Genomic DNA, 25,812 nt, shown 5'->3' on the forward strand with positions numbered 1-25,812 from the left:
CCTCCCTTGGCTTCCATAAGGATACTTTCTTCTGGTTCTGTTGCTTCATTTCTCATCAATCCATCTAAGTATCCTTTGACTTTCTGTCTTCCTGTCTTCTAGCCTGAGTGTTGGATATCCCTTGAATGCAACTATTAGCTTTCTATCATCCCATATTTTTCCTCCCTTTTTTGGCTAAACTCCTTGAGAAGGCTATCTAAAATAGGGAACTTAACTTCCTTTTCCTCTCACTCTCTAACTCTCTACAGCCTGGGTTCCCACCTCATCATTAAGTTGAAACTCCTCTCTCCAAATTTAATGACAATCTCTTAATTGCCAAATCAAATGGCCTTTTCTCAATTTTCATCCTTCTTGACTTCTTTGCAGCCTTTGACATTGTCAATCACAGTCTTTTTGTTTATGCTCTCTTCTTTCTAGGTTTTCATGATGCTACTCTCTTGGCATTCTCTTCTTGGCTAACTAACCACTTCTCAGTCTCCTTCACTAAATCTTCATCAAGGTAATGGATGCTAAACTTGAGTGTTCCATAGAGCTCTGTCCTGGTTCCTCTTTTCTTCTCCCTCTAACTTATTTCACCAGTTCTCACGAATTTGATTGTCATCTCTGTGATGATGATTCTCTTTTTTAAAATTTATTTATTTTTAGTTTTCAACATTCACTTCCACAAGATTTTGAGTTCCAAATTTTCTCCCCATCTCATCTTTCCCTCCATCTTAAGATGGCATGCATTCTGAATACTTCTTCCCCTAATCTCCCTTCCCTTCTATCTCTCCCTCCTTTCTCTTGTCCCCTTCCCCTTCAATTTTCCTATAGGGCAGGATAGATTTCTATACTTGATTTCCTGTATATCTTATTTCCCAGTTGCATGTGAAAACAATTTTTTTTAACATTTGTTTTCAAAACTTTGGGTTCCAAATTTTCTCCCTTACTCCCTCCCCATCCACCCTCATTGAGAAGGCAAGCAACTCGATACAGGTTATACATATGGAGTCATGCAAAACACTTCAATAGTAGTCATGTTGTAAAAAACTTATTATATTTCCCTTCATCCTATCCTACCCCCCATTTATTCTCTTCCCTCTTTTGACCCTGTCCCTCCTTAGAAGTGTTTGCTTCTGATTACACCCTCCTCCAATCTGACCTCCCCTCTCATCCTTCCTGCTCTCTTGTCCCCTTCCCCCCTATTTTCCTGTAGGATAAGATAGATTTCCATACCAATTGAGTATGTATGTTATTCCCTCCTTAAGCCAAATCTGATGAGAATAAGATTCACTCATTCCCTCTCACCTTCCCCCACTTCCCCTCCACTGTAAAAGCTTTTTCTTGTCTGTTTTATGTGAGATCATTTACCCCATTCTACTTCTCCCTTTCTCCTTCTCCCAGTATAATCCTCTCTCATCCCTTAATTTTATTCTCCAGATATCACCTCTTCATCTTCAACTCATCCTGTGCCCTCTATTTATCTGTCTGTCTATCTATCTATCTATCTATCTATCTATCTATCTATCTATCTATCTATCATCTATCTATCTATCTATCATTCATCTATCTATCTATCTATCTACATACATATAATTTTTCCCCTCCAACTACCCCAATACTGACAAAGGACTCATGAGTTACAAATATCATCTTTCCATGTAGGAATGTAAACAGTTCAACCTTAATAAGTCACTTATGATTTCTCTTTCCTGTTTACCTCTTCATGTTTCTCTTGAGTCTTGTATTTGAAAGTCAAATTTTCTATTCAGCTCTGGTTTTTTTCATCAAGAATGCTTAAAAGTCCTCCATTTCACTGAATGTCTATTTTTTCCCCTGACGGATTATACTCAGTTTTGCTGGGTAGGTGATTCTTGGTTGTAACCCTATCTCCTTTGCCCTCCGGAACATCTCAAACTGAATATCGTGCAGACATCTTATATTCAACATGCTCAAATTTGAAATTTCTTTCTCCCCAGTAACCTCCCTTTTCTCAACAATCCTATTGAGGATACCACCATCCTTCCACTCATCCAGACTCACAACTTAAGTCCCATCCTTAACTATCTCATCTGCAATATGCAATCTGTTGCCATGGTCTGTCATTAACCTTCATAATATCTCTTACATATGCCCTCTCCTCTGATACTGCCACCGCACTGCTGTCATCATAAGCTCTCATCAACTCATTCCTGGGCTATTGAAATAGCCAACTAGTTGGTCTGCCTGCCACAAGTCTCACCCTACTCTGGTCCATCTCCCACTCAGTTTCATAAGTGATCTCCCTATAGTGCATATCACACCCCCTCATCAATAAACTCTAGTGGCTTCTTATCACTTCCAGGATCAAATATAAAATCTTTAATTTGGCATTCAAAGCCCTTCATAACCAACCCCCTGCCTGCCATACTTTTCCAGTCTTCTTACAACTTACTCCTCCCAAGTACTCTACAACCTAGTGACACTAACCTCTTGGTTGTTCCTCACACATGACATTTTGTCTTTACATTCTGGTCATTTTTACTTGATATCTCCTATCTTGGAATATTGGAATATTTACCCTTCTTATTTCTACCTCCTGTATTTTCTGGATTCCTTAAAGATCCATCTAAAATCCCACTTTCTACAAGAAGTCTTTCACAATCTCCCTTAATTTTAACGCCTTCCCTCTGCTGATTATTTCAAATTTATCTTCTATATTATTTATTTGTACGTATTTACTCTATATAGCTTGTTTGTTTTTTTCAGTTGTCTCACCCATTAGACTGTAAACACCTTGGAAACAGGGATTATTTTTTTCCTTAGCAAAGTATCTGTCACATAAAATGAATAAATTTTATGGATTGACTGACTACTCTCCATGTGAAGGGGTCATAACCTTCTTTGGGTCTTAGACCTCTTTGGAAGTTTGGTTAACACTATGGACTCCCTTTCAAAATGATGATTTTAAATTCATAAAAAACATACAGAATTATAAAGGAAACCAATTACACTCAAATATAGTAATCAAAACTTAAAAATAAAAGTCACAGACCACAAGTTAAGAAACTTTGCTTATGTTATATCTTAATATACACTTACATATGCATACATACTCTCTCTCTGTATGTCTTTGTCTTTCTCTTTCTATCTCTTCTCTCTCTCTCTCTCTCTCTCTCTCATCCCTCTCATTTTTCAATTTAAATATCTTTTGGTTAGATTTAAAAGAATCTAGATAAATAGATGTTTTCCTAGATACAGTGAATGTACTTTATCCCTAGTCAGGAGTCCATCTTCACATTATTTTTAACCTTGGACCAGAATTATAAATCACATCTCAGACTGAATCTTCATAATATGCTATTCACTCCCTAAATCTATCCCTCCCTTAGGATTTCCTTGGTTTGTTGAATAGCAGTGATGAGAACAACCCCTATGCCCCAAAGGTCTTAATTTTCTCATTCAATATTTCATATTCTTTAACAATGCTTTCTAAATTCCCTCTGGCAATATCATTTATTCCCATGTGAAGCCCAGAAATACATGGCAGTCACTCAGTTTGACAAGTCTTGGGAACTTTTCAATCATATCTTGGATACATGCCCTAGAAGACAGCAGATCTCACTATTGTTGGTGTCAAATTACCAAATAAATGCTTCAGTCCCCTCCACCAACCACGACATTCACCTCTTCTTCCTTCCTTCACCCTTACTAGATGGTGTCTCTTCTAACAATAGTACCGTGACCCATGATTCTCTAGAGCTCAAGCAGTTGTTTCCTCAATTAGCTCTCCCTTCCACTAGAAGAACATAGATTTGCATAGAGCATGGATCATGTATGTGGTCATATCTCTTCCTCTTGGATGTGATGGCTCAACCAGGTTGGGTTCTGTCTATACTTATGTGAAATAACTTCATAGCCCATTAATTCCATTTGTTCAATAGTCTTTCTCTTCTTCCTCTTTGTGACATTCTTTTCCTACATTCCTAGATATGATTTCTTGACATGGGCTAGAATTTCCTATTCTTTATTTAGAAATATTTTATTCTTTGAAAAAAAACAAATCCTTTCTTCAATTATTTTTAAGGGACATTTCAAACTTTCTAAGAAAATGGAGGTAGAGAGTTGTTCCTCATGCCTATGCACTTTCTCTTCTAGAAATGAAACCAACACACCCTTAGAATATAGATACCAGTTATTTAACCACAAGCTTTTTTTTTTAGTTACTTCAATCAAAAATTTAGTAAGCATTTACTATGTGTCAGGCAATAAACAAAAACAGCTCTTGCCCTCATGGAGCTTGCATTTTCCTCACTTCCAGCCCACCTTCAGACATATTCTACATCTACACTGGCTTCCAGGACCCTTGGGGGGTGACTCTACCCTGAAATCAATTCAGCGACTAGAATCTTCATATCATGATGTCAGTCCACTGCTGTCACTCTCCATTTCTATCTTGCCCTCCAGCCTGCTTTACTTTCACACAGGCTACTTACCACCCACCTTATTTTCTAGCTACCCTTTATGTTTTGATTTCCTCTATTAGAATGATGAGAGCAGAGACTATGTTGTTTTTTATTTTTCTATCCACAGGGCTTATAGTAAGTAGTATAGTAAATATTTAATAAATGAATGCTCTTTTGACAATCGATCACCCAAGTGGGGTGAATGATAATAAGGAATTTATGATGCCACTGAGGTTTTGAACCTAAATAATGGTAATACCTTCAACAGTAACAGAACTGTTTAGCTCAGGATCACTCTTAGTTCATGTTTCCCAATTTAAACTGGAGTCTTATTACTGCCCAGAGTCTTGTGATTTATCTTTTATTAATTCTTTAGCAAATTTCACATATTGGCTGTTCCAGACCTTCTTTCTCCTTTAGCTCCCAGTACCATCTGCTCTGGCCATGCCCTTAACAGACGATCTTGTTTCCTATTTGGTGGAAAGATTTAGTGAACCTGATGAGAGATCCCATATATACACTTACCTCTACCTTAACACATCCCTGTATGTGCTAATTCTTTCATCCTTTCTTTTAGTTTTACAGGAAGGTTTACCTTCCCTCTAAAGTTAATATTTCCACTATCCTAACTCCTATGGGATATTGATTCTGCACTTTTTCTTTTCTTCCACAGGATCTTTCATAGATTCAAAGTTGGAAGGTATTCAAAGACCATGTAAACCAACACTGTCTTTTCACAGATGAGAAAACTGAAGATAGAGAAGATAAGTGACTTTTCCAAGATCTCATAGTTAGAAAGTCATAAAGCCAGGATTTGAACCCAAGTTATGTTTCCAAATACCTCTTTTCTACCATATCATGCTCTTCCATTGACCTTTTCTTTTCTTGAAATACACATAGGTTTCCCTTGTCTAAATCACTACTACTACTACTGCTACTACTGCTGCTAATATGATGATGATGATGATAATGATGATAAGCCTTCTTTAAGCTTCTTGCTCCTTCTAGATATTATTATCACATTCCTTTTTATTGCCAAGCTTCTTGACTATCTGGTTTATACTGAAGGGTGTGCTGGCAACTGTTTAATAACCAACTTTCCAGGAAAAAAAGCATGGCACCCTTTTAAATTTAATCTGCATTATTTTAATTTTCTCCATCACTTTCATAAGTCTGGACAATCAACAAAATAATAAATCAGTCATGACTTATAGTGCTTGTCAATTTCCAAAATGTAAATGCTCATACTGAAATTTTAACAAGAAGTGACTCCTTCTCATTTCTAATTTTTCTTAACTTTTCTGACACACTTGACTGTGATATTCACTATCTCCTTTTAAAATCTTTCTCTTCTCTTAGTTTCTATGGAGTTTTGCTCTCCTGATTCACCTCTGTGAATGTTTCTTCTCTGTGAATGTTTCTTCTCTGTTTCCTTCACTGATGGACCTTATTTTTGTCTACTCCTAACTGTGGAGATTCCCTAAGACTCCATTCTTCTCTAAGTTCTATTTATATTCTGTCCCTATGAGCATTTGTCTATTCTCGTAGCTTCAAGAAACACTTGCAAGCTGATGACTTTGAAATTAATATCTTCACAAATGGCATTTTCATTTCATCTCTGACAGAGCTGCATTTAAAGCTTCAAGCCTAATTCAGGTCAAAACAATAACAATTGGCATTTATATTTTAAATACAATATTAAAAAATTATGTGTAGTGCCTTGCATATATTATCTAATTTGGACCTTGCAATGACCTTGAGAGGCAGGTATTATTATCAAACACATTTCACAAGTGAAGAAAAAATTAAAGATCAGAGAGGGTATAACTTGATCATAGCCACATACATAAATAGTAAATTTCAGAGGCAGGATTTGAACCTAAGTCTCCCTAATACAATTTAAGTCTCTGTATCATGTTTCCAATATATTTTGAATCTAACCTCTTTCTCCTATTCCTTTCTGACCCAAAATAGGATTTGTTTTTCAAAGTTTGCAAAAAGTCTAATCAACCAATCAAACAACTAACATTTATTAAGTGCCTGCTTTTTGCCAGACACTGAGCCAAGTTCTGGGAATACAAAGAAAGGCAAAAAAATGAACAAATAAACAAATAAAATAGTAAAAATAAAAAAGAAGCCCTGCTTTCAGGAGCTCATAGTCTAACTTTTCTGGAATTTGAAGAAAAGTATGGTTAATTCACTCTGGCTGATCCCTGGCCTAAATTTGTTTCTCATAATCAGTCTCTCCCCCTGACAATAGCAGGAAAACATTTTACTTTTGTAGGAAGGTCATCTAATGTAACATCTAGGCCCCTTCACCAGTGTGTTTTTCTCCAAGTTGTGATTTTAGGACATCAATTAGCCCTTTGTCTTCTAAATTTTCACAGGATCAAAAAAAAAGTTTCTTATATTTTGGTATCCCATAAAATTAGACTGAATGAAAGGTTAAGCATTAAAAATCTAGAACAGAAGCTGAGAAGTATCATGACTGATTCTAAAGACATGTATAGACAAGTAGACCAAAAGAGGTAAAGCCTTACCAGAGAAGACACTGGGTATCTTGGAAAGAAAGCTTTTGACAGTCCGAATAGGAATTCCATTTTTTTCGTCTTGCATGCGTGCTATGACATCTTCCATCTAAAAACACACAAAAGAAGAATTTAGTCACCTTTAAATAGCAGAACCATTTCTTAGACAGAAAAATAACTCATATTTATGTAACATTTTCAGATTCACACATCACTTTGTTACATACATATTGTTACATATGACTCATAGCAACTCTGTAAAGTAGGTATCACAAGTATTAGCATACTTATTGAATAGCTGAGGAAAATAAGTAAAAAATAAATTAGGGGGCAGAGCCAAGATGGTGGAGTAAAAGCAGTGACTTGCTGGAGGTCTCCCCCAAATCCTTCCAAATACCTGTAAAAAATGGCCCTAAACAAATTCTAGAGCAGAAAAACCCACAAAAAGATAGAGTGAAACAAATTTCCAGCCCAAGACAATCTGGATGGTTGATTAGAAAGGTCTATTGTGCCAGACTGGGAGAGGAACACAGTTCAGCATGGGCCACAGGAAAGACCAGGACTCAGCAAACCTGGAGCAGACCTCAGGGGACTTAATCATGGACAGCTGTGGTGGTTTCCAGACTTCTCGACCCACAAACACCAAAGACAACTTAGAAGGTCAGTAGGAAAGGTCTGTGACCTCAGTGAGGGAGGAGTTCAGTCTGGCTCCAGTTAGGGTAGCAGCTACTTCTGCAGCCTTGGCCCACAGACTGAGGGGGAATCCAGTGGCTGATCAGAGAGAGATTGCAGGGATCTCTTTGCCGGCACTGAGGCAGGAACCTCTTCCTTCACCTGTGCTTGGATCTTTGTCACAGTTCTGAGGGGCAGTCCTGGGGCAAGGAGGAGCACTGGCATGGTGGAGTTTGTTGTGGTGATACAGAGAAAATCCTCCTCACAGTTCCAAGGCAGAAAAAAGTGCTTGTGGTCACTCATAGACCAGAGCACTGGCCAGGAAAGGAGTAAACACCTTGCCTTTGTTCATAACACCTTGGAAGAATGGAAAATTTACAGGTCCCTAGAAGTATCTCTGAAAACAGCTGCACACGGCACAGGGTGAGTTGAAGATGAAGGGGTGATATCTAAAAAATAAAATTAAGGGGTGAGAAAGGATTATACTGGCAGAAGGAGAAAGGGAGAGGAGGATAGACTAAATTATCTCACATAAAACAGACAAGAAAAGGCTTTTACACTGGAGGGAAAGTGTGGGAAGGTGAGAGGGAATGAGGGAATCTTATTGTCATCAGATTTGGCTTAAAGAGGGAATAACATACATGCTCAATTGGATATGGAAATCTATCTTACCCTACAGGAAAATAGGGGGGAAGGGGATAACGGGAGAATGATAGAAAGGAGGGCAGATTGTGGGAGGGGTTAATTAGAAGTAAACACTTCTGAGGAGGGACAGGGTCAAAAGAGAGAATAGAATAAATGGGGGGCAGGATAGGATGAAGGGAAATATAGTTAGTTTTTCACAACATGACTGCTATAGAAGTAGTAGGACCACACACGTATAACCTGTATCAAGTTGCTTGCCTTCTCAGTGAGGGTGGGTGGGGAGAGAGGAAGGAGAAAATTTGGAACCCAAAGTTTTAAAAACAAATGTTAAAAATTGTTTTCACATGCAACTGGAAAATAAGATATATAGGCAATGGGGCATCGAAATCCATCCTGCCCTACAGGAAAATAGAAGGGGAAGGGGATAAGATAAGGGGGGGGCTGGGATAGAAGGGAGGGCAGATTAGGGGAAGGGGTATTCAGAATGCACACAGTCTTGGGGTGGGGGAAGGGATGAGAAGGGGAGAAAATTTGGAACTCAAAATCTTGTGGAAGTGAATGTTGAAAACTCAAACTAAATAAATTAATGGAGAAAAAAATTTAAATTAAAATTTAAAAAATTAAAAATAAATAAATTACATGTCTTGAATAACGTTACATAAAGTCATCTGGCCAACATAGGATTTGAACCTAAGCCTTGTGAACTCCAAGTCTAGAATATTAGTCACTAGTCCTTCTACCTCCCTCCTTCCTACAAAACAAAACAAACAAAAGACCCAATCAAATAAGAAATCAATAGCTTCAGCAGTTTTTCCAGATTAAGAACTATTTCATGTCATGATTATTCTTGACTTTTTCATGTTAATGTTTTCAGTTTGATTAGGAAAAGATGCAGAAAGAAGTCAGAAAAAGGCCCATTTTATAGTCCACTGTACTACTACTAATAAGAGCTTTGGATCTCACCTCCTTCTTTTGCTCTTTCTGGAGTTATAACTGCTGAGATAAGAGAGTGTTTATTTTTGAAGTTGTCATGCACCATTATTGAAGTGAAATTCACACTCCATTAATGTTACCACTACTGAGGCCAAAGCAAAAGAAAACAGAAGTTTAAAAGGCATCTGCTTGGATTTCCTTTTCCTAAAGAGGGATTCCAAGATGATATTTGGAATGATGTCTAACATCTAAGTTGCAAAAGCTTCCTGGGAGCCCAGAACTGGACACCAACAACTTTCGTTCCTCTTGTCCAGCTCCACGATCAGATTGCTCTATGTACATAGGTTATATAACATTGTCACACTTGAAGATGGACAAGTTAAGACCATATGATATTTATAAACCCATGACAAGGCAAATGTGATTAAGATGAAAATGACCTGATTGGACTCCTTGAAGCAATTCTTAACCAAGCAGATACTGATGTTCCTATCAAATCTGTAAGGCATCATGCATGTATCATCTCATCATCATTCCTGCAACCCTGGCAAACTATCATACATATAAGGGCAATTAAGCATAAGATGTGAGCAGGTGGATGGCTCAATGCAACCCCATACCACTATTATTGTACATAATAGATTTGCTGTTTCATGTACAATCATCTTTTTTATTATACTATATTATGAAAGTGCTTGTTTTGTTTCATATGAAAAATAAAATAAACAAATGTAAAAAAGATAAGTTAAAGGACTTTCTCTAATAAGGACGGGTCAATGTCATCCTCATCTCTGTAATAGAAAACATTTTCATTTCAGGAATATTGCAAATTGATAGAGTTTTTGCTAACTCTGGCACATTTTACTCTCACTGCTATATGGTAATAATACCACTTCAAGAGTGGGAATTACAATTTTTCTACTTGGCAGGGTATTCAGAGGATGCAACAATACTGTGTTTCTTAGCCACAGTAATTCCTGCTGACCTTCTAGTCAATCTCTGAAAGACAGCGATCTGCAAAAGCAGAGGGAATACAAATACTGCTGAAATCACAGATAATTAAAGTATCCAGGGTAGCCCTTTTCTGGTGTCCACATATATGGGGAAAGTGCCTTAAAAGCTTTGAATACAGGGGTTATGTATTATTGTTGTTTCTAGTCCCCCTCAATGCATAATATAGTACCTTACATATAGTAAACACTCAATAAATATTTGTTGAATTCAGTTGCCAACAGCTGAAGCAAAATAAATTGGCTTGGCTTAAAGGATATTTCACTTGGGTTACAGCCAAGCCTGAGAAAATCTTCCAGCTTCATCATACCTTTGTGGACAAATGAATTAGTATTATTTCATGCTCTCTTACCCCTTCACTTCTACTGCCAGATACAGTCTCTCTCCTCATTCATTTATCAGTAGGTAAGCACTGAGAAATGTGTTCTGCCAATCAAATAAAGAATTAATTTGTTATGCAATTACTATGTGTCAAGAATTGAGCTAGGCATTGGGGAATTCAATGATGAAAGGGAAACAGTCCTTGCCCTCAAGGTACTTACATTCTTACATGGGAAATAATGTGCATGTTTATAGGCATGAACAAAACATAAAGAGAAGGTAAAAGGCAACCTTGAGGGGAAAGTACTAGAACCTGAAAAGCCCAGGAAAAGCTTCATGTAGAAGATGGTACTTGAGCTGAATCTTGAAGGAAAGCAGGGATTCGAAGATGTAGAAGTGATGAAAAATGCTTAGTAGGCACGGGAAACAGCCAGAATAAAGATATGGAGCATCATGTGCAAAGGATAGCAAGAAGGCCAGTCTGTCTGGAATACAGAGTGTGTGCGAGTGACATATAGCAACAAAACCCTGAATGTCTAATGGGGGTAGCTTGTGAAGAGCTTTAAATTTCATTTTTTCATTTGTATTTGATCCTAGAGTTGAGAGTAACTGAAGGGCAGCTATATGGGTCAATGAATAGGATACGGGGCCTAAAGTCAGGAAGACTCATCTCATGAGTTCAAATTCTGGCCTCAGATATTTACTAGCTCTGTGACCCTGGGCAAGTCACTTCACCCTGTTTGCCTCAGTTTCCTCATCTGTAAAATGAGCTGGAGAAGGAAATGGCAAACCACTCCAGTATCTTTGCCAAGAAAACCCCAACTGGGGACATGAAGAGTCAGACATGACTGAAGCAATTGAACAACAAACACTGAGGTTTACTGATTAGAGGAGTGACATAGTCATACCTATACTTTAGGAGAAGCATTTTGGCAGTTATGTAGAGGAATGATTGGAGTAAAGAGAGATCAATCAGGGGTCTGCTTTGATAGAACAGGTAAGATACAATAAGGACAGTAGGATGGTAGCAGTATAGATAAAGAGAAAATGGTGGATGCAAAAGATGTTGTAGACAGATAAACAATAAAGTCTGTCAAGTAATTAGATATGAGGCAGCTAGACAGCTCAGTGGATAAGCCTGGACTCAGGAGGGCTAGAGTTCAAATCCTGCCTCAGATATCTATTAAATGTGTGACCTTAGCCTCTGTATATGTCAGTTTCCTAATATGTAAATTGAGGATGACAATAGTGCTTGCCTTCCATGGTTATTATGAGGATCAAATTAGATTATATTTGTAAAGTGCTCAGCAAAGTGCTTGACACATAGTAGGTACTTAAATGCTTTTACTTTGTGGGGTGAATTACAGTGATGAGTCAAGGATGACAGTAAAATGAGAAAAAATGAGCAACTAGAGGAAGGTACTACCTTCTATAAATAGTGAGGTTTAGATGAGGAGTGACAAATTCTGTATTAGACACGTGGAGTTCAAGACATCTCTCAACCTCAAAATGTCTCATCGGCAAATGTTGATGCCAGGGCTGCAGCTCAAAAGAGAGATTGGGGGTGGACAGGAAGTTGTAGTGTTATTATTGTTGTTCAGTTGTTTTTCAATTATGTTCGTGACCCCAGTAAGGGTTTTCTTAGAAAAGATGCGTGCATGGTTTGCCATTTTCTTCTCTAGCTCGTTTTGCAGATGAGGAAACTGAGGCAAAAAGGACTAAGTGACTTGCCCAGGGGCACATAGCTAATAAATGTCTGGAGCCAGAATTGAACTTAGGAAAATGGGTCTTTCTGACTCCAGGCCCAGCATGCTATCTACTACAATACCTAGCTGCCCTAAAGTTTTAACAATCATATATAAAAAAGAAAATTGGACCCATAGGAGCTGATGAAATCCCCAACAGGACAGAAAAGAAAACCCAGGAAAAAGTTTTAGGGTACATCCACAGCTGGCGAGAATTATCCAGCAAAAGAAACTAACAAAGAACAGTCAGGGAGGTAAGAGGAGACACTGGAAAAAGCAATTCCCTAAAAAACTAGAGAGAAATGAACATCCTGGAGGAAAAGGTGATCAATGTTAGATACATCAGAGAAGTCCAGAAGGATAAAGAAGAGAAATGGCCATGAAAGCTGGCAAGAGACATATAAGAGAGTTTGTAGGCAGCAAGAAAGGAATCAGTAGAAGAGAGTCTGAAAATTAAAGACAGGGTGGAAATGACAGTGGGGAATCTGGTGGAAAAGATGGTGGGGCATGCACTCAAAGGCACATATAGAGGAGTAGGCCTTAGTGAAGAGAAGGCTCCCCTTTTCATAAGAGACTGGAGTAAGGGCCTATCCATTTTTATTTTTTCTTACAGTATCCCTTTTACTTTTCTGGATCTTTTAAATGTTAGCATAGTAAGTAGGACAATCTATCAACATGAGCAAAGGAGTAGGGGGAGAGCATCGCTTTGGGAGAGAACAATTATTTTTGCATGCATGCAAGCATGTGAGAGTATGTGTATATGTGTGTGTGTGTGTGTGTGTGTGTGTGTGTGTGTGTGTGTGTGTGTGTGTGTAAATAAAGCCTTGCTATTAAATCCTGTCATTGGGGAACATTTCAAGTTATAAGCAGTGAAATGGACAGACAGGAGTAAGACCATAGAAATGAAACTGGCTATGGTTTTCTGAGAAAATGAAGGTTGGTTTTTTTTTCCTTTATGCAAATATGTGTTTTGCTAATGTGTTGATTTGCTGGGACAGTAGCCAAGGGAGTGATTAGGTGTCTGTAGTTTCTCCTCCCCTGTGCATCTTATGTATAGTTTAATGCCCACACTGGAATCAGGCTTAAATACACCTTAGGGTGAGCATCATGATGAAATTGCAACACGAATTCATCAGCAGGCTGTACAGCTGAGTAAAATCTCTGGAACTCCTCACCAAGCACTGGGGATTTGCCAAAGGGAAGCTCAGAGCTAACATATAACTGATATAATATTTATAGATTAGTTTTGGCTAATATTTTAAGGATTTTTTCCTAATAAAATTAGAAGATATACCCTTCATACACAGACAGTCCCTAGGCTCTACTGTCACTCACCTTTAGGTCAAGGGCATCTTGACTGGGCCCTTACCCTTAGGCTCATGGCTCTTCTGAATTGTTCCTCTAACTCCCATCTTCCTATCATAACTTCCTCTTCTTGGTCTCTGAAAGAATAAGGTCCTTTCTTGTCTTCTACCTATCTCTTCTTCTTAGCTGCTGACAGGCCCTCTCGATTGTGATGTGCCTCTGATTTTTGTACTTCATATCTGTCTCTTAGATTCTGTAACCACATCTCCTTCCTCTCCTCCTGATACCAATTATTATAACCTTTTTGTATTACATAGTCATCAGGTTCTTATCTCGACATACCTACTGAATGGGAATGGATTTCACATGAGGAGTTTTCACGGCTTAGAAGAGCAAAGAATCTGACAGCTTAATTAACAGGAGAAAATACAGTTCTTTATGTTTAACAAAGACATCTCCCTCAAGAGCAGAACTCATGATCCTTTGCCTTTGGTTTGGTCAGACTGCTCTTCAGTTTCTGGACTTGATTTTCAGCCTAGAAAGATAAGCTGCTTTGCTTCAGTGTTAGCCTCTTAGTTCTCTTTCATTATCTGCTTATTGACTTAGATCAAACCAGCTTAAACAGCAGTGAAAACCTCTTTCACTGACCCTTGAACCACTTTCTCCCTAGGAACCCACAGAGCACTTTGCTGACATCCCTCTTAAGCACTTATTGTGCATTATTCTGTCCTATTTGTATGTGGGATAAATGGGCAGATGAGTGAGAGGTGTAAGAAGGCTATGGCCTATTTCCAAAGATAACAAATTCAAGAAGTTGGGTGAGGGATATAATCTAGGAAATACCTGAATAGAAAAAGAGGTGGGTTGGTGTGTGGCACAAGCAAAAGATCTACTGGAATGGAAAAGCATTATTAACCACCTCCTACTTTCAAGCACTATGCTAAACACTGAGAATACAAATAAAAAGCCAGATGTTTCCTGCTTTCAGTAAGTTTACATTCTTACGGAAGGAAACAGATGTAGAGTAGATGGAAAGGCCTAGTGGTCCTTAGGGTGTATCAGGAGAACATAGGAAAAGTCGTCAAGGTCCTTACTTTGCACTTTGGGGCAAGGGGAATCATGATGGTACCTGAGCACGTGAAGTGAGGGATGCGGTAGTTAGGAGGCATCCTAAGGGTGAAAAGATGGACAACCTAAGTGCTGGATTGATACTCAGGAAATATAAAAGAGACCTGGAGGAAGGCCTCTGAAATGTTGGGTAGATACTCTTTGAAGGAACCATTGGAGAATATGGAAAAAAATCTCCCGGGATAGAGAGTGGATGGGTTGTAGTCTGCACCAATGGAGGGAAGAGACACAGGAATGTCGTCTTATTTTACTTACTTGAAGTAATGAGTTAAGTGTATGTGGCTTATTTGCTTACAAGACTATGAGGGCAGGGCACAGTGCTTTATCTAAACTTTGTATCTCACCCAAAGCCTAGCAAAGTGCTCTTTACACAGTAGACAACTTATATATAGTTTTAAAATGAATTGTTGAATGAATTGAGCATATGACTTGACCACACAATGAACAGTGAATGGACCAGGAAAGCTATGGTGGTTGTGTAATGGATTGTACCATGCTGTTATGAATAAGAGTGCTTATTCCATGTCATTACACTGTCATATCCCTCAAAGACACAGGCAAAGTATCTGGACATTAACTAAGAGGACATCAAAGTCCATCTCTACAACCATCTTCTTCTGTAAAATAAGAAAATCAAATATCCCTGAGCCTCAGTCTCTACTGTGGAAAAATTAAGATCTATGTAGAATAATCTTAATAAGCTCTGGAATGCCATATTTACAAGTGAGAGATAATAATAAAATATATTCATCCATTGAAATACAGTAATACATCACTTACTAGACAACTTGGACTGCTCAGAAAATGCAGAGGAACCTAGGAGAAAAATCTCTGAAAAATTAATGACCTCACAATGTCCATGTAGTGAAATTCATATACTTTATTCACTGGAGAAGAGCACAGCTCTCCCACCCACCACCCACCCCTAATGACTATTTGCACTCATTTTATTTTTTTTCTGACCCATGTTTTTTTTTTTTTTTAGCAGATAAGCATAATAAAACTGGTCAAAGACCCTTCAGCAGACACAAAAACCCTGAATATTGATTTGGCACAGATTTTTATGCATTAAAAGAAAACAATAAATAGAATATGAAACAAAATAAGATTAAATAATCTGATTTCTTATTGAAAAGAAGATTAGAAACTTTCCAAGTTAGGAGGGGGAGAGCAAATTGCACTCATTTTAAATGAAGTTTTGACAATGTCTGTTTTCCCAGTCCATGGTATATTAGAAATATCAAATTAAAAGGATAAAAAAGAGGATAAAAGAATTGCAATCTACTTGACTAGAGGCAAGCACACTGATGAGGCAAGCCTAAAAACGAGGGAGGTAACAAAAACTAGAAAAAGTATGAAAACAATTATTTGGGATACTGTATTATTACTGATACAGGGCAGGGAGGTGGCACAGTGGACAGAGCACTCCCCTGGGAATCAGGAAGATTTATATTCCTGAGTTCAAATCTGACCTCACTTACTAGTTGTATGACACTGAGCAAGTCATTTAACCCTATTTGCCTCAGTTTCTCCTATGTAAAAAAAAATGAGCTAGAGAAGTAAATGGTAAACCACTTCAGTATCTTTGCCAAAAAAACCCCACGGGCAGTACTGGCATGCTAAGATCCATGGGATGATGAAGAGTTGGACACAACTGAATGACCGAACAACAATAACAAATAATTACTGCAAACATTTTTTAATCCTTGTATCTTGACCTTTCTGCATTGCCTCTGATTACTCCAGTGAGACCCACTTTTTCTCTCTGTCTATGGCACCATTATCAGATAAAGAACTAGTGTGAGAGACTTTGGAGGTTTTCAATGAATTCAATATCCCCTGATGTCATCAGAGTATTATAGTACAGTATAACCATGATTGTTCATTACAAGCCTTGACTGACATAGATATGGTTAAATTATGGTCGCTGTTCCAGAAGGCAAAGAAGTAGATGTTATATTTTAGAAAGAAGTCCAGTAAAAGAAGAAGAAAGGAAACAACATGATACAGTGGAAAGAACATTGAACCAAGAATCAAGAGGGATGCTTCTAACTAGCTGTGTGAGCTGACATAAGAAATTCAAACACTCAGGGTTCTAGTTTCTTTACTTGCAAAAGGAGGGACTGAACTATATGTTGTTTTAGGTCCTTATCAGATTTGACATTTCATGAAATGATTCATTCACTTGTACACCAAGCCCACTAAAAAAAAGTTTTAGCAAATAAAAGGAAAATCTTAAGTCATCTGGAAAGTTCACATTTTCACTGTGCATTCTTTAACAATATTGACTAAATAGGGCATTCGTTTTTCAAAATGAACCACTCCAAAAATACAGGGCAAATTCCAAAATAAAGGAGGTCTCTAGTTCAAATTTAATTCAGTACAATAAAACAGATATTAGTCATCCATTGTAATACCAGCATTACACTACCTGCTGTAGAAAGAAAGAGAGAGAGAGAGAGAGAGAGAGAGAGAGAGAGAGAGAGAGAGAGAGAGAGAGAGAGAGAGAAGGAAGGAGAAAGGGAGGGAGGGAGGGAAGGAAGGAAGGAAGGAAGGAAGGAAGGAAGGAAGGAAGGAAGGAAGGAAGGAAGGAAGGACAGTGCATAATGATCACACAAGACAGTATATATTTAAGTACCAAAGTGTATGGCACAGCTTAGTACAATGCAGAAGGAATAATAATAACAATAAAAAGAAATATTATGATTATTATTTATGTAGCACTACGTTTTACAAAAAACTTTACAAATATATGCCCAACAATCCTGGGAAATAGGAGATATTATTATCCCTGTTTTGTAGATGAGGAAACTGAGACTGAAAAAAAGTCACTTTATAAATATGCTTTTTAACATGCTTCCTCCCCTGAGGAAGAGCTACATAAATAAAAACTCTTTGCAAAAATAATCAGTCACCAAATGTAATAATTTCACCTGGGACAAATGAGACCATCAAACAGGTGTTCTTTGCAACATGGTAGGAAGGTCTTCTGTGCCCAGTTTACTGAAAAGTAAAGGTCTTGTATTTATGAGTAGGAATTTCAATGGCACATATTTGTTTCTTTTGAGCAAGGTACAAATTAGAACACAGTGCAAGATACAGCTTTATTATCTAGTAATATATAGAGTACAGGGAAACTATTCCCTAATATATACATGGGTCCGAGTATTTCAAGGTATGCTTTTCCCTCATGGTCATGGATCAGGACTGCATGGGATCAATAAGTTATAATCCTCAGGGAATGGGAAGGAGGAAGTACTCCATACCAAATGAAAATACAATTCTTCTGAAGCATATATGTTTTACTTTAATTTATATTATGAATAAAAGAATATATCAGAGTTGATTCACACATAAGAAATAGAGAAACAGAAAAGCTGATCTATTGAGCTTCCTATTCTACCAAAACTTTCTTTGTCAATTGCAATTTAAACAAAGATCATATTAATGGGAGACCTTAGTAGCTTATGGATATAAAATACTGCCAATAATGGATTGTCTTTGATCCTTGTACTCATGGTTCCTTTTTACTTATGGAATAAAGCCCAAATTCCTCAGTCTGACATTCATAACCCTCCTCAGTTTGACCCCAACCAATCCTTCCAGTTGCAATTCCCCTTTTGAACTATCATTTCTACATCCTCTAATGCACTCTCATAGTCTACATTCTATTATTATAATTATATGTATATATAAATATACATGTACACCTATTTCATCCCCTCTACTAGATGGTAAACTCATGAGGGCAAGAATCATCACCACAATTAACTGCTATCATTACCACAGTACTTTAAAGTTAGCAAAGAACCTTACAGTTTTTTCATTTGATCCTCACACCAACCCTACAACGGAGATACTACTGATATTAATATTCCCATTTTATAAGTGAAGCAACTGGGGCTCAGAGAGTGTCACTTGCTGAGAACAACACACTTACTAAATGTAAGAAGCAAGACATCTCCTGGATGGAAAATCAGAGCTCTCTCTATTATACCAATTTATCTCTGCACGTGTGTGTGCATGCGTGCACATATACACATGCCACAAGTTGAGCTCAATAAATTATTTGTTGAGATGAATAAATTAATGTTGAATTTGGAACCTTGCTTTTTTTAATTCATTTTTCTTCTTTGAGATTTGAGATTCACTGAAAACTTCAGAATCTCTGCTTACTTGCTACTTGGGATCCAAAACAGGCATAAAATCAAATGTAATGATTTTGAAAGCCTTACACATGTGGAAAACCGAAAAGCTACAGAGTCTTCTTCTTTTTCCTAATACCAGTAATTAAAACTTTCTTCTACATACTTTAGTTGTCAATTTTCTACTTTTTGGGATACTTTCAATATCATTCAGGTTAAGTAGTCCCTTACCTCCCCTAGGAAGTACAAAGAAAGAACATATTATTCAGATATACAATTTTGGAAGAGAATTGCTGTTTTACATCAAGCATAGTGTGCTAGACATGACATTCTTACATAATCAGGAAAACAAAATGACTGATCTTTCTAACTTCTGAATGTTATGAGAAGCTATGAGAGCTCATTGGCATTTGGATCTACTTTTATGTGCCTGAATAATGTTATTATTGTTGATTTCCTCCAGCTAGAATTTCTTCTGAAAACTCCCTACTTGTGGGGGAAACCATTAAAAAAAAAAAGTAAGGTTAAAATATTTTGTACTCTGCAGTGATGAAAGATTAATGTGTCAATCAGGGTTTCAAAGGAAATTTTCCAATCATTTCTGGTAACATATTATTAATATAACCCCTAGCATTTAGAGGTAGAAATGAGCCACTAAGTGGGCATATTAAATTTGTTCTTTCCTCTCTATACACATATTTTCAAATGAGTGTCTGTAGCTTCAATTTAAATGCCAGATACAAAAATGGCGAAAAGTGATGACGAGAGTGCTTCTCATATTTCATATGGCTTTTAAGCGTGAACAGGTATTAGATAATTTAAGCCTACCCATACTGCTTCTCCTTCAGGAGACATTTCTAAAGAAGAAAAGGATTTGAATTTCCAAATTTAGCAATGAATGCAGCAGCAGAGAAAGTAAAGATTTCAGCCACTGATAAATGTTAAGTAAGAATAATGAGATGAAAATTTGCAAACCAATACCATTTTCTGCTATGGGAATTCAATTAAGGTAACTTGGACAGAGGTCATTTTCTACATGTTAATGTTGATGGCTTTCAGTAGCTTAGCTGAAAGCAACTATTTTCACTTGTTATTAATTTGTTTCATGTTATTCAAGAGCCCAAGAGGAATTATGGCCTAAGATCAAACCAGTAAATCCTAGTTTCAAAAAAAAACCCACCCCTAACTGATCCAGAATCTAGACTTTTTACAACAACAACAACAACAACAATAACAACAAACTTTTATTGATTGTATTAATCATTTTATGGCCATAGAAAGGTAATGGAAAATATTTATTTTTGTTATATAGGGACACTAACTCAGTGGCAGAGTATAAAACAAGGACCACATTTTAAAAATAGCAATAATAATTAATAATGGTAATAATTTGGTAATTTTATTTAAAGTAAGAAAAAGTATAAATCTTGGTTTCCAATTTCCCAAATTTGGAAGAGGAAATATAAAACTTTATTCAATAAAATCAATAAGTACAATGCTCTAAGACTACACATTACAGACATTTGCAATCTGAATTATTTGCAGGGGTTTCCATGCCAAGAAATCACATATCAGCTAGAGATACCTCCAAAGATTTTAGGCTATGAAATTGGAAGAACAGTAGTATATCATTGACACAAATTGCAAGGAAAGCCATTTGGAGGAAGGTGATATCATGACTTCAGTTTTGAATAGATTGTATTGAAGGTGATGATAACATCCACATGGAGATGACTATTCAAAAGATTGGAAAAAATAGGACTGGAACTTAGTAATAAATCAGGGATGGGATTTGGGAGCTACTGACTTGGTGCAGTGATGCTATTAGAAGTCATGACAAGAGAAGTTCTTGCAGGAGAAGGGTCTAGAAAGGAAAGAGCAGAGGAAGGACAGAGATAGGATGAGATGAAAGTATCTAGAATTGGGATCTGAATGGCAGAAGAGAAACCACCAAAGAAGGCAGAGAAAAAAGCAAGCAAAGAACCAGGAAGAAAAAAATCAGATACCATCTGAAGAAAGAATTTCAAGAGATATAAGGTAGTCAATATATCAAATGAAGCAGAAAAATCATGTAGATAAAGGCCAGAGTTTCCCTTTTGTCTTCATATCCCTAATTACTAACATGGAGTGGGTACTTAATAAATACCCATTTGAATTGGATCTTAAAAGGTAGAGAAGAAGTCACTGGACTTGGAGTCAGAAAAACCCATGTTTGAATTCTGTCCCAGACACACATGACCTGTTTAATCTTGGGCAATTCACTTAACCTCTCAGCCTCATTGTAAGAATAATAGTACCTTGTGGTGGCAAAGAATCAGAAATTGAGGGGATGCCCATCAGTTGGGGAATGGCTGAACAAGTTGTGGTATATGAATGTAATGCAATACTATTGTGCAATAAGAAATGATGAGCAGGCGGACTTCAGAAAAACTTGGAAAGACTTAAATGAACTGATGCTAAGTGAAGTGAGCACCAGGAGAATATTGTACACAGTGACAGCCACAATGTGTGATGACTAACTGACAGATTCACCTCCTCTCAACATTGCAAGGATCAAAGACAACTCCAAAAGACTCATGATGGAAAATGTTGTCCATATCCATAAAAAGAACTATGGAGTCTAAATGCAGATCAAAGCACATTATTTCATCTCTTTTTTGTTTGTTTGTTTCTTCTTTCTCATGGTTTCTCCCATTGGTTTTAATTCTTCTTTACAACATAACTAATGTGAAAATAGGTTCAATATGAATGTATATGTAGAGCCTATATAAGATTGCATACCGTCTTGGGGTGGGGGTAGGGGAGATATGGAGAGAAAATTTGGAACTCAAAATCTTATGGAAGTGAATGTTGAAAACTAAAAATAAATTAATTAATTAAAAAATAAGAAAGCTAAAAAAAAGAATAATAGTACCTAAATGAGTGTAATAATAGTATCTTACACCACCAGTTTCTTGTGAGGAAATTATGTATGTATATAAACATACACACACATATTATATATGTGTATGTACATACCATATATAATATACTTGTGTTTATATGTATGTATAGTTTTGCAAAGCTTAAAGTTATATATGAAGATCAACTACTATAAAAATTATTATCATTATTATTGGCAACCTTCAAAGAAGCACTTTCAGTAGAGTGATGGTGAGGAAGTTATATTACAAGATATTAAGAAGAACATGGTAGAAAGAGGACATGGAAACAGAAGATATAGACAATACATTTGAAAGATAACTTTGAGATGGTCTTCCCAGTTCACATAATTAAAAGCTATTTGATTTCTCAAGATACATAGGTCTTTGTCATCAGTGATTCCTACATTTTGCTTTTAGCTATGTCTGACAGAGAAGGAATGAAAAACTAATTTGTTTTCACATGGACTAGCTTATCAAAAAGAAAACCAAGCAATTAGTAACTCTGTAAATAAATCTAGAAATATCTTCCAGATCCCCTCCATTGATAGCTGTACCTTGATTAGCCCCTCATTCCCATGCCTACCCCTATAAAATTAATGTCAAGATCCATCGTATGAGACTACATTATAGTAAATTCCTTTTGGTAATGGAATTAAAGACAGAGAGTCCTTAAACTAACTTTTTGTCTATAAAGAATAGGGTTATATTGGGACCCCCACATAGCATTTTTATTTACCCATAGCTTTGTGTGATGACAATCAGCTTATAATGGAAGCGTAGATATGAAATTTGGAAAAGATCCTTTAGGTCATCCAGTCCACCTTCTGCAGAGGTTCACCTCTCTAGCAGAATCTAAAGATTCTGTCTTCATTTCTGGCTTCTGATTAAATAGTTTTATTACAGGTTTCACAAGGAAGGATAGTCTATTGTTGAATGGATCTTTTAATAAATGGTTATTTTTCTACTGAATCACAATCTGTCTCCTGTAATATGACTAGAAAATTTCCCCAAATTTACCATTACTAAAACTTCTTTTTTTTCATGAAGCTCCTAGAGGTTCAGCGGGAGAAAAAACAGTACGTACAAGGATTCTACCTGTGAATGTGATTTTATTTTTACATTTTCTTATATTTCTGTTCCCCTCTTTGTTTCTGGTGCCACTCTCAACAATTATTTTGTTTTTATTGTGTGTATACACACACACACACACACACACACACACGCACACAGATACATGTTGTCTTCCCTAAAAGACTATCAGCTCCTTGAGTACAGAGACTATTTCATTTTCGTCATTTCATTGCAAGAACAAAGCATAGTACCTGGAACATAGGACATGCTTAATAAATGCCTATTGCTTGATTACAAGTAATACTTCGACAGGGACAGACGATACCAATGACAGTTCAATGCCATGATTACATCACAGTATAACTTTTATCATCAACTTCCTTGATGTTAATAATGTGTATTCTTTCACTTAACCAAAGCATATCAAGTATCTATATTTTGCAATGTCTTTGCTCTCTGGGCAAAATATTCCTTTGGTATCAGATAAAAAATACTTTGTAGAGACTTCTGGGAGCCAAGACAACAGAGTAAGCTCTAAATCGCTGTAATGCTCCCATATTCACTCCCAAACAACCATACAAAGTGCCCTAAAATGAATCCTGGAACAGCAGAACCATCAAAAAGATGGGGTGAAACAATTTTTTAGCCCAAGAAACTTGGAAGACTGGCATAAAAAGTCAGTCTTACTCAGGTAAAAGCAGAATGCAGTCCAGAACAGGAAACATCCCAGCAAGTCAGCAACAAGCCTCACTTCAGCAAACCAGCAGGAGATCCCTAGCCCCAGCATGGTATAGCAGGCAAACCCCAGCATCAGGACTCCTCACAAGCCACAGCATAGCCAATAGCTTGGATAAAGGAAATAACTGCTTCAAAACAGCAGCTTGGTCAACAGCTTGGATGAAGAAAACAACTGCTTAAAAAGTAGAATTGCGGGGGCAGCTAGGTGGCACAGTGGATAGAGCATGGGCCCTGGAGTTAGGAAGACCTGAGTTCAAATCTGGCCTCAGAAACATGATACTCACTAGCTGTGTGACCCTGGGCAAGTCACTTAACCCCAATTGCCTTGCCAAAACAAAGCAAAACAAAAAAAGTAAAATTGCCCAAATGGAAAAGAAGATAGAAAAACCCACTGAAGAAAACAACTCCTTAAAGAGATCAATTGGCTAAATGGAAAATAAAGTACAAAAGCTAATTGAGGAAAACAACTCCTCTAAAGTTAGCATTGAGCAAGTTGGAGCAAATGACTCTATGAGACATCAAGAATCAATCAAAGAAATTCAAAAGGATGAAAAAAATAGAAGAAAATATAAAGTACTTCATGGGAAAAACAAGTGAACAGGAAAACAAATCCAGGAGAGACAACAACAGAATCATTGGACTACTACCACAATCAAAAGGAGGACCAGGACAGCATCTTTCAAGAAATTTTCAAGGAAAATTGCCCTGATATCCTGGAATCAGAGGGCAAAACCGGCATTGAAAGAATCCACTGACCACCTGAAGAAAGAGATTTCAAAACAAAAACTCCAAGGAACATTATAGCCAAATTTCAGAACTATCAGGTCAAAGGAAAAATACTGCAAGCAATCAGAAAGAAACAACTCAAATATCAGGGAGCCACAATCAGGATTTCATATGATTTATCTGCTGTAGTATTAAAGGACAGGAGGTCATGGAACATGATGTTCTGCAAGTCAAAGGAGCTAGGACTACAACCAAGAATCACCTACTCAGCAAAATTAAGCATAATACTTCAGGGGAAAAAATGGTCATTCAATGAAATAGAAGGAATTCAAGCTTTCATAAGAAGACCAGAACTGAACAAAAAGTTTGATCTTCAACATCAAGACACAAGAGAAGCCTAAAAAAGGTAAAAAGGGAAAAGAAAACATAAGGGATTCAATGGAGCAGAATTGCTTACATCACTACATCGGAAGATGATTCTTGTAATTCTTAAAAATTGTACCACTGATAGTACAGCTAGAAGGAATATACATAAACAGAGGGTACAGGTATAAGGTGAATTTGAGGGAATAACATAAAAAAACTGAGGGATGAGAAAGAGGAGTACTCTAGGTACAGTAAGAAGCGAGAGGTAGAATGGGATAAATTATTTCACAGGAAGAGGCTTAAAAAACCTATTACAGTGGAGGAAAATATTAGAGGGTAGGTGATGGGCATCTCTTGAACCTTACTCTCATCAGTATTGGCTCAAAGAGAGAATAACACACACAATCAGTTGAGTATAGAAATCTATCTTGTCTGACAGGAAAGTAGGGGGGGAGGAGATTAAGTAAAGGTGCCGGGGACTAAAAAAAGAGAGGGAAGATCAGGGGAGGTGGTAGACAGCAGCAAAACACTGTTAAGGAGGGAAAGGGTAAAAGAAGAGAAAGGACAAACAGGAGGAAAAATAGAATGAAGGGTAGTATACAGTAATCATAACTGCAAATGTGAATGGGATAAACTCTTCCATAAACAGAAGTGGATAGAAAAGGGGAGGAAAAACCAGAATCCTACAATACGTTGTTTACAAGAAACATACTTGAAGCAGAGAGACATATACAGAGTAAAGGCAAGGAGCTGGAGCAGAATCTATTATGCTTCTACTGAAGTAAAAAAAAAAAGTAGGGGTAACAATCCTAATCTCAGACAAAGCAAAAACAAAAATAAACCTAATTAAAAGAGATAAGGAAGGAAACTATATATTGCTAAAAGGTACTACAGACAATATCAATACTAAACATATATGCACCAAGTGGTATAGCATCGAAATTATTTAAGAAGTTAAGTGAGTTATAGGTTCATGACCAAGCATGAGATAGAGAGCATTACAAAACATAAAATACAGAATTTTTATTACATTAAATTCAAAAGCTTTTGCACAAACAAAACCAATGCAACCAAGATTAGAAGGAAAGCAGAAAGCTGGGAAACAATCTTTACAGCCAGTGTTTCTGCTA

At 37.0% G+C, this 25,812-nt stretch overlaps 1 protein-coding gene across 4 annotated transcripts in view; it reads right to left on the reverse strand.

The window, feature by feature from the left end:
- Positions 1-25,812, reverse strand: part of RGS7 (regulator of G protein signaling 7) — a 668,840-nt gene that overhangs the window by 364,068 nt on the left and 278,960 nt on the right. For all 4 annotated transcript variants that reach the window (XM_020982050.2, XM_078156253.1, XM_020982049.2 and 1 more), the window contains exon 3: positions 6,965-7,061. In XM_020982050.2, the coding sequence (XP_020837709.1) occupies positions 6,965-7,061 (97 nt within the window). The remainder of the gene's footprint in view (positions 1-6,964; positions 7,062-25,812) is intronic.

This window comes from Phascolarctos cinereus, unplaced genomic scaffold (assembly GCF_003287225.1).
Source record: "Phascolarctos cinereus isolate Bilbo 61053 unplaced genomic scaffold, phaCin_HiC Scaffold_5;HRSCAF=322, whole genome shotgun sequence".
In the NCBI taxonomy this organism is placed as follows: domain Eukaryota; kingdom Metazoa; phylum Chordata; class Mammalia; order Diprotodontia; family Phascolarctidae; genus Phascolarctos; species Phascolarctos cinereus.